General features: G+C 52.8%; 1 protein-coding gene across 2 annotated transcripts in view; it reads right to left on the reverse strand.

Annotated features, from left to right (window-relative positions):
- Positions 1-5825: 5825 nt before the first annotated feature.
- Positions 5826-12991, reverse strand: part of FGF18 (fibroblast growth factor 18) — a 34960-nt gene continuing 27794 nt past the window's right edge. For both annotated transcript variants that reach the window (XM_074350301.1, XM_045508191.2), the window contains one exon: positions 5826-6913. In XM_074350301.1, the coding sequence (XP_074206402.1) occupies positions 6647-6913 (267 nt within the window). In that variant the 3' untranslated portion in view covers positions 5826-6646. The remainder of the gene's footprint in view (positions 6914-12991) is intronic.

The raw sequence follows: 12991 nt of genomic DNA on the forward strand, positions 1-12991 counted from the left end.
CTTTGGAAAAACCAACCCTCCGCCCCTTTCAAACCTTATAGTGGGTGGAACCGGCCTGTAGCTCCCCACCCCAGCTGCAAGGACTTGCCCATGACCTAGGCCTTGTCACTGAAATATTCTATCTTCCTGAGCACAGTGATCGGTTTAAAGATATGCAGGAGAGAGAATTGATCCAATCAGAATCAGCCTTGGGAATTTTACTAAAGCCTGTGAAAAATGTATGTTCCTTTTTCTCTGAAGTTGTGAAGCCAGTAGGATGTAAGAGCTACCGGGAAAATCTTCCTGAGAAGGAAGCCAACAAAGCAGAAAGCTGGGAGAAGAGACTGAGCACCTGGATCCAGCTTTGCCTGAAGTCAGAGGCCTGTGCACTTTTCTGTTACACAAGTCAATACATTTCCTTATTAGCTTAAGCCCGTTTTCATGTGTTTGTCAGTGGTAGCCAAAGAACCTGGAATGACACAGAGACAGAAGTGGAGGGTCAGGAGGAGTGGAGAGGTAAAATTCTAGAACCCAGTGGATCTAGTTTCAAATCCTGACTTCCCTACTTACTGAGTGACTTTGAACATGTCACTTTGCCTCTCTGATTCTCTGTCCTTGGATAGAACAGTGTAATACTAGCTCCCTGGAGGGCTGCTTTGTAGTCATGAGAGTAATGTGCAGGATTCAGGGAGTCTGACAGGTGACCTTGACCAAGCCTTGACCTTCTTGGAGCCTCGTTTTCCTCATTGGTAAGAGGCAGACAAAAATAACTATCTTAGAGGATTGTGGTGAGAGTTAAATAAGAGAATTGGGTAAAGTGCCCACACAAAGCTGGTACTCAATAGGAGACAATTCGCCCTGTGCGGCTTGGGCGAATGAAACTTCAGTCTGTGACAATCTTTTAAAATCAGCCAGCACCTCTGACTCGCCCCAGAGGCCACAAGGAGGCCTGCAGCTGCAGTGGTCAGCCTAGCAGTCTGTAACATTCAAAGAGTTGCTCCTTCCGCAAGCAAGCTGAGGAGCTGGGTAGAAATTCTAGCAAGTGCTAATTAGGTCCGTGAAGCTGCCCGAGGGAGGGGAGGAATGCCTGGCTAATTACTGGCCTGCTCTGCAGGGGGGCCACACACCGGGGCTACCTGCCGCCTGCTCTCCTTGCCAGAGCTGAAAACCTCAGCCAGGGGCCTGGCGGTTCCGGGACAGGACGGCAAGGGTGAGCCTCACGGCCATCTGGTCCCCGACTCCCCGCCTAATGTTTGTAACAGACCCACTACCTAATTGCATGGTTGGGGGGCAGCCTTCACATCTTTAGCACTTAATTCACTACTGTTTCTTTGGAAGCCCCCATCCTGTGGCTGCAGAGGGAGGGCTCTGCCCGTTTATGGGGCTTTCAAGCCCTGGGCATCCCAGCCCAGCCTTGTTAGGCTCCAGCAGGGGAGGCAGCCAGGAGAGCATCTCATTCATGCACTCAGCCTGGGACTTTACACGCTGCCCCCTCAAGCCCCGCCCAGCCCCTCAGCTCACCTGGTTGGCAGGAACACCTCTAGACCCAGCCTCTCCTGGTTGTCAGGTCCTCCCTACCCACCCACCTGGTAAAGACACTTTACTTCTCTCACCCCAAGTTTTAGTGCTTTAGTCCCCTCTCCACCCCAGCAAAAGCAGAGATGAAGAGGAATGGTGGGGAAGTGGAACGTGGGATGCCATCCTGGATTCAAAGCTGGCTCCGCCACCTTCGACCATGAGACCCAGGGCCAACTGCGCTCTTCTGTGGGCCCAGTTTCCCCATCTACAAAATGGGCCTCCTGACAACTATCTTGCAAGGTTCTTGTGAGACCGTAGTAATATGATCACAGCAATAGCCAAGGTACCAGGAGCTTACTCTGCACCAGGAACCATCCTGCACAAGACCTGTGCACGTCACTGTGATCACAAGGGTCCGTAGGTGCTTGATAGATTTCACTTTCCTCTTCTACCCTAGTTCTTGGGGGAATGGGTGGCTGTAGAGGAAGGAGATTGAATCCAAACAATGCCCAAGGATGGGGCAGGTGGGTAGAGAGCACACCCGTCCCCAAACCCACTTCTCTCCCTGATGGGGGTACTGATCCTACCGTTCTTGCCTGCTGGCTCCTTGAAATGCTAGGCAAGGGTCCGTCTTTATTCACTTCGTGCACTCAGGCACATGGCCCCCCTGTGGGGGTCGGGGGGCAGAAGGTGAGGGTCCAGGATCAAGAGACCTCTACTTTTCTGGGTCAGAGAAGTGAACATGGGAAGGATGCTAAGAGTGACCTGGCTGGCTGCTGGATGGGACGTTTTGACCTCCCTGGAAGAGCCCTGACTCCCCTCTTTGCTGTACCCCACTGTGTTTATTATCATCTAAATGGGCTTTGTTATTAACTCGCCTGGTACCCTCGTGAGAGTCACTTCCACCGTCTGGGTTGTGGTTCCTTCCTCTCTAAAGTAATGAGGTTGAAAGGAGATGGAGAGAAAAAACTGAAGACAGAACACCTGACTTCCGGCTCTTACTGGGCAGGAATAGCCCCCAGTTATCTGCTCTGCTACCTCTTTTGAACATTACATGGGCCTTGCAAGGTAAAAACAATTGGGTTGACGAGGGATGCCGCTCACAGAAAAGACACGACGTGCCCGAGGTCACACAGCTGGCAAAATGGCCAAGTGGACAACAAACTCATGTGCTTTAGGTCCCAGATCCCAGTGACCTCGGGGACCCTGGATCCAGAGGGTCGGGGACGGGCTATCATTAGGCACCTGGAAATGTGGTTTATTTCTACCTCCTCCCTCTGGAAGGCTAGGAGATGATGGGTACTGGGGCAGCATCAGAGGGCTGCAGGGAAAGACTGAAACTCTGCACAGGTACTGAGGGCTCCAAGCATCCAGGCTGGCATCGAGCCACAGGTCTAGGGTCGGACGGATGTGGGTTCACATCCCAGCTCTTATGTAACCTCAGAGAAGTGACTCCACCTCTCAGAGCCCGCTCTATGAAGTGAGGCTAAAAATGCCCACCCCAAAGGCTGGTTGGGTGGATTCAGTAAGATCGTGCATGGTACTCAGTAGGTGCTTCAAAAGTGGTGGCTGTTATTACTGGGGTTCCACTCGGCTGGACTGTGGAAACACTCACTCTGGTCCTCCCTCAGGCGAGCATCCTAAGACATCATCCTTGGCTGGGAAATCTTCCCGCCGGTCCACTGTGCTTATCATGAACATATTTCTCATAGCTCGGGAAATGTCCAGAAAGCTCTGTCCACATCTTCCAAAGTCAGACCCAGACAGGGTTAGTGACTTGCTCCAGGGCACCTAGCAAGTCTCTAGAGGGCCAAGAAAAGGAAATCACCACTGGCGCTGTGGCCCCTGGGATGGAGCAAAGGCAAGGTGTTGGGTGCTGGAGGTGCTGGCAGCCTGCGGGATGAGAAGGGAGGCCCAAGAATGTGCTAGGGCAGGATGCTGGCAAAGCCAGCAGCAGGAGGCAGTGCAGGGTCATTGTGGCCTCAGCCCCAGGCTGGAGTCCGCTCATCCTTCTCCACACAGTAGCCAGAGCAGTCCCTTTAAAGTATAAGGCGCATCACATGTGGCTCCCCATCTCACTCCAAATAAAAGTTCAAGTTGTGGTGTGGCCCCCTCCAAAACTCTGCCTCGCTGCCCCATTCATTATGTAACAGCCCCACTGGTCCCTCCTTGTTCTGTGACAGACCTCCAGGCCTTAGCACTCTCTATTCCCTCTGCCTGGAATGCTCTTCCCTTCAGTGTTTCCCTGAATCCTCCTCCAGAGGCCCTCCCTGACCACTCTACCTAAAACAGCAGCCCCATCACCTCTATCCCCTCACTCTTTGTGATTTTTCCTCATGATTTACCACTATCTGACATTGTATTTTATAATGTATCTTCTCCAATGAAATGTGAGCTCCATGAGGGCAGGGGCTCTGCTGAGTTCACTGGGGTATCTCCAGGCCCTGGAACAGCATCTGGCACAAAGTAAACAATACACCTTTATTGCTTGAATGAATGAATAATTGAATTCTGGTGCCATGATTTTCTAGCTTGGATGGCTTTGGGCAGGTCATTTCACTTCTCTGAAACTTCCAATGCAAACCGTAATACATGTTCTTCTCATAAGGTTATTGTTTAAATTAAATAATAGAGGGTGAAGAGAACTGACACATAATAGGTGCTCAATAAATGACAGCCACTCTCATGATTATTATCACCAAGGGTCTCGGACTCTGTCACCTGCTCACTGAGGCCTTGGGCCCGTCGGTGAGCTCTCTGAGCCTCGGTCTGTTCATCTGCTGCACGTGGAAGTTAGGAGCATCTCTGCCCCACACACAGGACGTCTGCTGGATGCCTGGGTGGTGGACATGAGCACCTAGCAGGGGGTCTGACACCCTGTAGGCACTCACCAAGCGGTAGCCACTGTAGTCCTGGCGAGTCTAGGATTTGGATACCAGCCCCACCACTTATCCTGTGACCGTGGGGAGGCAGCTAAACTTTTCTGAGTCTCCTCGTCCATAAAATGAGGATAATGGTAATACCTTCCTCCGAAGTTACCCAGAGGTCACAGTGAGACTGTGCCCCTGAAGGGGCTTCACAGAGCCCTAAGGATATGTGCTGCGACAGGCAGAAGGGCAGACCACAGACGGGCAGGACAGGGCCCAGGGATGAAGGACAGAACCCAGAGCTGTGCTTGGCCTGAGCCCCGAGGCAGGTCTCAGACGGAGAACACACCTCGGAAGAAGCCAAGCCCCCTCCCTGCCCAGGAGCCCTCTGCAGAGAAGGAGGCCCTGCCCCTGCCCTCTCTCCTCCTTAGCGCCTCATTGGGGAACCTCAAGAAAGGCCATTCTCGGCAGGGGCCCTTTTCAAGGGAGGCAGGTGCCCTTTTCAAGGGAGGCAGGTGATGGCAGGAGGACCCTAGAAGAGGCAACTTCAGTCAGCCTCCTGCCTCAGTCAACCTCCTGTCCAATCTACTTTCCACCTCAAGACTAACCTAGCCTCTCCCCACCTCCTGGGAAAAAGGGAAAAAAAGCCCTAGAAGAGAAGGCCTGGAAGTTCACGAGCCAGACACTCTCTTAGTGCTCCAGCCCATGAAAGTCTGAGGAGAGAAACATCAGGCCCCTTTCTGACCTGGGCCCTCTGACCCCTCCGCCGAGAATTCCGAAGAAGGAGGGTGGGGACCACCACTGCCTTGTTCAGCCTCTGTCCGGCAAAACCTAGGTGTGGACTCCACAAATGACTCAATCAGCAGTCCCTAAACTGCAAACTCCACAAGGCATGACCTTTTTTTTTTTTTTTTTTTTTTTTTTGGTCTATTTTGTTCTTTGATAAAGTCTCAGTACCTAAAAGAGTGCCCGGCACTTAGCAAGTGCTTGATAAATATATGTTGAATAAGTGATTCCATTAATACATCAATGAATGAAGCAATGAATCATTGCCATCAAGAGAACTGCTCTAAGTGAAGTTCCCTGCGGGCTGGGATTGGTTTTCCCTTTGTTTGATAAATCCCCAGTGCCTCGAATAGAGCCTTGGCACAGAGGAGGTGCCAAGTAAACGGGTGTGACAGCACACGTGAACGGAGGACTGAGTCAACCATCGAATCAATGACTCATTAGAATTTAATCTTTCTGGAGGTAAGGGTTTCCACCTGCTTTGTTTAAGGCTGCATTCTCAGTGCCTAGAGCAGTGCCTGGTGCATAGCCGGTGTCGAAGGAATGAATGAATGAATGAATGAGGAATGAATGAATGAGCAAGGCCCCCCCCAGCTCTCAGTGTGAGGACCTCAGACCAAGAAGAATGAAACACAAAGGGCGTCTGAGCCCTGCCCCCGGCCACCACGCGCCTCATGGTTTTTTAAATAATTTGTCGATTGTTTTTAATTGTTGAGGCAGTAATACTTGGTTCATGAAACTGCAATATACAGAGAGGTGAAATAAATAGCTTATATATATATAATATATATAATATAGCTGGTTTTAAAATATTCCCTTATTCATTGGTGTACTAGGTCACGTGAGTCACGGAAGGTTGATAGCAGCATCCTCCAGAACTGTGAGCAATGCAGGGTCACCATGATTGGACGAGGCCGTCTGTCGTCGGGGGTCGAGGCGCCGAGAATTCCGGGGGGCACACCTTCCCTGCGCGGTGTCTCGGGGCAGCTTGCAGCGGACAATAAATAAATGACTGCAAACCAGAGAGCGATTTTTGTTGGAGTTTGGGGCAGGGGCAGGGGACTGGGGAAGAGGGGGAGTTTGCTGGGGGAGAAGGGACACTATTTTCTCTTTGTTTCTCTCTCTCTTTTTTTTTTTAGCTTTCAGAACCTTTGGGAAAAAGGACTTTGGTTTCTCAGAGTGTCGTTTTCCTCATTCAAGTCCTCCTCTGGGGACGAGTTTAGAGTTGTCTGTTCCTAGAGAGACACAAGCACCTGTGCGTTGACAACGGTCCCTTGTGTGAGTCTTTTGTCGTAGGGGGTTTCAAGTCGACAGTAAAATCCTTATCGCTCCCCCTCCCCCAGGAATTTTGGTTCAGTTTTTGTCTTCTTTTAAACACAATGTACAAAAATAGAAATTCTTCCTTATTTTTCATGTAAAAATATTCCTCTGATTGCAGTTCTCTGTGAGTGTGAGTGTGGGCTGGGACAGCCCGGTGGGGCCACGGCGGGGCCAGCCTAGCCGGGGTGCGTGGGGCGGATCCGCCGGGACCGCTTGGTCACCGTGGTGTACTTGAAGGGCTTCTGCAGCTCTGCCTGCCCCTTGGGGTAGCGCTTCATGAAGTGCACATCTTGCTGGTTCTCCCGGGTCTTGGGGCCCTTCCGCGGCCGCCCCTTTTTGGTGAAGCCCACATACCAGCCAGAGTACTTGGCCGACATCAGGGCTGTGTAGTTATTCTCCAGGACCTTCTCGATGAACACACACTCTTTGCTGGTGCCATCAGGCTGTGGGAAGAGAGAGAAGGGGGGAGGGTGAGAAGGGAGAGGGCAGGTGCAAGGGGACAGAGCTACACAGAGAGGGTATGAGCAGGTGGCGAGGGCTTGGGGTAGCAGAGTAGAGAGGGCCTGACCCAAGCTTTGGCCTCAGTAATTTCACTCCCTAGATCTGTGGAGGGCACCTGCGGTATTGGCCCCTGCATCCTTCCCTACTCACCAGTTAGCTAGCAGACTCCTATTACCATTCAGGGATCCATCTCTTCTCCACTCTCCACCCTTCTACCTCAGCTCTACTAGAACAACAGACCTAGACCTGACCAATCAGAACACTATTTCCCATGACGGGTGGCCTGAGCCATCCAATCAGTGTTCCTCGAGACCCTTGCATAAGTAATGCCCAAACACATAGGCCGATTTAAACTTGGGGAACATGTAAGGCTGAAGCGAAGGCAGCCATTGTACCACCAGGAGGGGAAATTCTGTCTGACAGCAAAGCCAACATGGAGGAAGCAAAGCCAAGAGGAAGAGAATGAGAGAAACCAAGTCCTCATCACTTCTTTTAGCTTCTGGACCAAGCCGCACCTGAAGCTCAAGTTACCTCATTGTTACATGGGCCAATAATACCTCATTTCCTTTAAGACAGTTTAGACTGTGTTCTGTCACTTTTAACAGAAAGGAGTCCCAACTTATGTGCACTAAACCTGACATGAAGTCAACTACTCAGCTGCCACTCAACTCCACTGTTATGTAGTTAAACATAAACTACATTTAATGTGGGATGTGGTACATTTTAATGTTTGATGCAAAGAGGAACGGAAGCCTCTAAAAATAAGAGTTTTAGCGTGGCCTAACTCCAAAGCCTGTACCCATGGTTCTGAAATTTCAGGGTCTGAGGTGAATTCCCTGGGAGACAATGCCGGGCAAGGAGCACTAGATTCAGAGTCAGAAGTGAATCAGCTCTAACACTTCCTTATGTGACCTCAGGCTAGTTAATTCCACCCTCTAAACCTCTGATTCCTCTCCTGGACCAAGCAGTGGCAACAACTCCTGCGTCAGAGAGATGTTATGAGGAATGACGCTTTTAAATAAGCCTGGCACACAGTAGGAACTTGCTAAATTATTTCTGAAGAGCAGGTGGTTCGGATGGTCTGGCCTCCCTCCCTGGATCTGATCTAGACAAAAGGTGGTGGGAAGCAGGCTTTGAATCTCCTCCTTGAGAAAGCCGGATTGCTCGATGTGGAAGAGTGGGAAACATACAAAGTTGGAAGGCCTGAATTAGCAGCACTCGAGTTTCCAACTAACATCTCCAGATTTAGGCCGGGCCCACTCCTCGTTACGGACGGATGCCCAGCCAAGTTGGAAGCCCAGCGGTCTGGCTGTGCGTGGAGACTGAGGTGCGAGTTCCAGCCTTTTGTTTGAAGTGGAAAACGGGCTGGAGCTTCCAGGAACGTTCACCTTTGAGCGGAGGGCAAGCTTGAGCCCTGCAGACAAAGTGCTGAACTTTGCAGAAAGGGACAGGCAGGGTAAGAAAACATTGCCTGGACGAGAGATCTTTCGAGGAGGCTGCAGAGTGGGCAGGGGGCCTGGAAGACACACCAGGACCCAGACGACATTATGGGCTGGGTGAGCAGTGAGGAACTACAGTGAGGGAAGCCAGGGCATATGTGCAAGGGGGACAGAAAGGAGTGGTCTCTGGGCACTGGGCCCCCCATGGATAATTCTGGAAGCTGCCTATCCAACCTGAGTCCAGGTCCCTTGGCTGATCTCAGTGGAACAGTCAGACCAAACTGAAAAAAGGCTACACCATGGCTGGTTCCCCACCCTAGAATGTCTGCTTGGAAAACTGCTTTCAACCTTCAAGCTCAGTTCACTAACCACCTCCTCTGGGAAGCCTTCCCTGACTGCCATCTAGCTTCCTGTGTACTTCCTTCTCTTCTTTTAAGACTCCATTCAGGCATCAGATTTTATTGGATTCACATAGCTCCATCTTCTGAACACCCTCAACACCCATGCCTCCTCCCACCCCCCACAGAGTATTCTGTATCTGCCTGCCTGCCTCATCAGTCCAAGAGATTCATGAGGTCGGGGCTGCCTCTCAGTTGCTCTCATGGCTCAGCCCAGGTCTTAGCCCAAGACAAGGATGCCCACAGCACCTGTTGTTGTATGGATGAGGGTTCAGCTGGGATAGACATGGTGGGCGTGACATATGAATGAATTTGCCTCCGAAAGAAAACAGACTTCACCTCCTGGAGCCCTTACTAATGCCCCAGAGACAGCCGTGAGCTGTGAGGGGCCCCACCTGGGGGGTGTGCTGAGAAGGGGACAGAGTGAGCAGAGGGATGCAGCTCTCTGCCTGTCTGTCTTGGTCTCCTTACTCATCTGTTCACTCATTCATTCAGAATTTACTGATTGCCAACTACAGGCCAGACACTTTCACATCCGTTATTTCATTTAATCCTCTTAAATTGCTGATCTAGACTCAAGCTGGTAGAAGAAAGCAGCTCAAAGAGGCAGAAATGGCTTGCCCAAGGTCATGGACTTGTTAAGTGGGAGAGCCAGGATCTGAACCTGCATTTGCCCCTGCAGCTCACTCCTCTGCTGTCTCGTTGCAGGCAGGCCCAAGAGGAGAAAGGGTGTGGGAGAGTGGGTGCTGCCCACCGACACCCCTCACCTCCCCCAGGCCCACAGAGCCACCGTCAGCATGAAGCAAGGACTTGGAGGTTCAAGGACCAGCATAGTGCCTGGCACACGAGCTCGTATATGTCTGGGTTGAGGGGCTGGGCTTTGGCCTGAAGTTTCCAACACCCCAGAGGTCAGGAGAGAAGCCATGGTGCCTAAGGTGGTTACAAGTTCCCCACCATGAACTCAGACCCAGTGGATAAGAAGTTAATGGTAGGCTGCCCCTGGGGCTTGACCCTTGCCTCTGCTCCTGACTGTCTCTATGCGGGCTCATGGCTCACAAAGATTTAAAAAACACATGTGCTCGGGCCTCACCCCCCAAATGCTGACTCAATTGGTTCAGGCAAGGCAGATCATCAATATTTAGAGAGTAAGTGAATAGGCCATCCCAGAACCTTGGTGATTTAGTAGAATTTGATCATCTCTCCCCATCTCCCACCTCCAACCTCCTTCTTTCCAAACTGGAGTCCTGTTCCTTCTATTTGATCTGAAGACTGAATCCTGATGACATCATTTGGCACCTAGATCCAGTCTTACTTGAAACAGAACTACCCCCTGGACGTTTTTAGTTACATAGGCAAAAAATTCTTCTTTCGCTTAAAGGCATTTTGAATTGGGTTTCAGTCACTTACAACCAAAGCGGTCTTCACAACAATGTAGTGGTGGGCAGGGTGTCCCCTGCCCTGAAAGTCTGGGGCCCTATGTTGCCCCAGTGAGGACACACCAGTGATCACATAGGAGGGACCCGATAAGAAAAATCCTTCTGGGCTGAATCTCCAGAGATGGGGAAAAACTGCCTAGTACATGGTGCTCGATATTCAACACCTATTTATGGAATGAAAGGAAGTATTTCCTTCTGGACCAGATGGATGTGGGGTCCAGAGAGGCGTCAAGGAGAAAAGGGGTCATGTGTCTCTCAGGGGCTCTGGAGAAGAGCTCTGGCATAGGATTGGTACCGTGCATCAGAGGAAGTAGCCCAGCCAAGGGTCTGGAGCATCAGAAGAGGCTCTGTTAGGGGCTCAATGACGTGTCCAGCTGTGGCCAGATGTGTAGACAACTGACACGCAGGGTCCAGGCCAGCCAAGAAAGCTGTCCTGTTGAGCCACTCCAAAGGGGCCAGAGCCTGAGCTGAGGTTCAGGGTTCCCACAGGTGAAGAACCTGGCTTCAAAGGGGAGGGCAACTGATGTTTAACAATTAAGTGCCTACTAAGTGCCAGCATTATCTTCCCATTTTACAGGCCAGGACACTGAGGCTCAGTGAGGTCAGGGCACTTTGAGTCCGGGGCCTGACATGGCTAATCCTGGCTGTAGGTTAAGAGTCAATCCTCAGAAAGCAAGCATCACATTTCTATTTCTTTGGTGTCCCTGTGGCTCTTTAAGCAGGTACAAGAAGCATGATGGATGGATCCAGCATGGGCCCTCAGGGATCTCCCAGTCTATTGGCAGACGCAGGCAGGAAGACAGACAGTGACAACCCAAGTTAGCAGACAGGAAAGAGAGGGCTGTGTGAGGGGCTGTGGACTCCAGGGTGGGCCAGCCCGACTGGGCAGTCAGTGAAGCTAGAGGCTGTGGAAGGATGAATCAGGACTAGGGGTGGATGGATGAGGGAAGGGCAGCCCTGGCAGAGGATGCAGTATGCACAAAGCCTGAAGACCCCATCGGGGGGTAGAGCTTGGCAGCGCCCTGTGTCTGCGACATAAGGAACAAGAGGGCAAGGAGGTTCTCCCCAGGGAATGTGGCCTTTCTTGGGTAGGTGGTGAGGACCCAGGGACTGGCCGTGAGCTGGATTGAAGGTGGAGGGCAGGGGAGACCTGATCCCTTTTGTGCTTTAGAAAGCTGAGGCTGGACTTTCTAAAGGAGAAGGGCCTGGAGATGGAGCCTGAGGAGCTGAGGAACAATTCCTGAGAAGGTAGGAGGCCAGAACAGAGGCAGGAGTTAGGGAAGGAGAGGCACGCACCAGCTATCAAGGAGAGGTAATCCCAGGGTGGGGGCCTGACTGGCTGGGGAGCCTGTGACAGAATAGCAACCCAGAGGCCTGGGGCTTCCAGCTGTAGGAGCCAGAAAGAGTGAGGGGCGCTGGGCTAGGCAGAGGCCAACAGGGGGACCTGCCCGGGGCAAAGTCGGGACAGGTGGACTTAAGGGTCGAGGGACGCCCTTGGAGCCTCCCAGGCCAGCCTGGAAGACAGGAAGGGGATGATGGGGGGGGGGGGGGGGCGGAGCTGCAGCCAGGGGGGCGGGAAGGAGGGGGAGAGAGGGGAGGGGGCGGAGGGCGGGCCTCCCTGGGCTGCGCCGAGCCTCGCCGCCAGCTGAACCGTCCCCAATATTAATGACGGGAGAGAGGGCGAGGGGGCAGGAAATCGGAGCCGGCTCCTGTGGAAGCGGTGACTCAGCGGCCAGCCGGCGGGCGGGCGGAGGGCGGCCGGGCGGCGGGGAGCGGCCCGAGGGGACGGGGCTGTTCTTTTGACCCCAGGACGGCCCTCCTGGGGTCAAGATGCCGGGAACCGCGCAGACGGGGAGGGAGGGGCGCGCGGGCACTGGGCACGGCGGGCTGCCGCGCGCCCCCTCCTTTAAACAGAAAAAAAAGAAAAGAAAGAAGAAAGCCGAGCCCACGACTGCAGGCAGGTTGGGCCTGGGAGGCGGCCCAGGCGGGCAGGAGAACAAAGCGCCTGGCGCGGGGCTGGCCGCGCTGCCCCCGAGACGCGCGGCCAGGCCAGGGGACCCGGCGCCCGGCCCGCGCGCCGCCCCTGCCCCAGACCCCCTCGCAGGCCGGCCGGCCGGCCTCGGGACGCGGAAAGTGAATCACTAATTAAAACCACTCCTCGGCATCCCGGGGCCGCGCTACGCGGATTACTATTATTTTGCTCTTTGAGGAGCTTCAGTTGGCGTGGGCAGTGCGGCTGGAATCTTTGCCTTCCAAGCCAGGCTTTGAAGCCCGCCTAGCGCTAGTGTGGGACCTGGGACAAGTGCCGGGAAGCGGCCAACCCTCAGCTTTCTCATCTGTGAAATGGGGATGGTGGAGGTACCAACCTCATCGGATTGTTTGGGAGCATTTTTGCTTAGTACTGGGTAGGAAGTAGGTACTCAATTAACGGAGGCTCTTGGTATTGTTGCTATTAACAATAAGCCACAATACCCTGGCTCAGGTCCCTGGCCTGTAATACTCTTTCCAGGCACTTGGGTATGTGGAAGGGGTAGAGGGATAAGAGTTGGGGGATTTAGAAAACCAAAATCTTGGCTTAAACTGGAATCGAGGTCATGCTTCCTTCCCCCACAATAAAGCGTAATAAATGCAAATCGTCACCTAGGACCTTGCCCCCAAGCAGGAGAAGCCATCACCCTGGAATCTGGGTCTGCCCTCCACCCCCTACACCACCTGTCCAGCAGAAGCCACCTCCCCATTATGCAAGT

This window comes from Camelus bactrianus, chromosome 22 (genome assembly GCF_048773025.1).
Source record: "Camelus bactrianus isolate YW-2024 breed Bactrian camel chromosome 22, ASM4877302v1, whole genome shotgun sequence".
In the NCBI taxonomy this organism is placed as follows: domain Eukaryota; kingdom Metazoa; phylum Chordata; class Mammalia; order Artiodactyla; family Camelidae; genus Camelus; species Camelus bactrianus.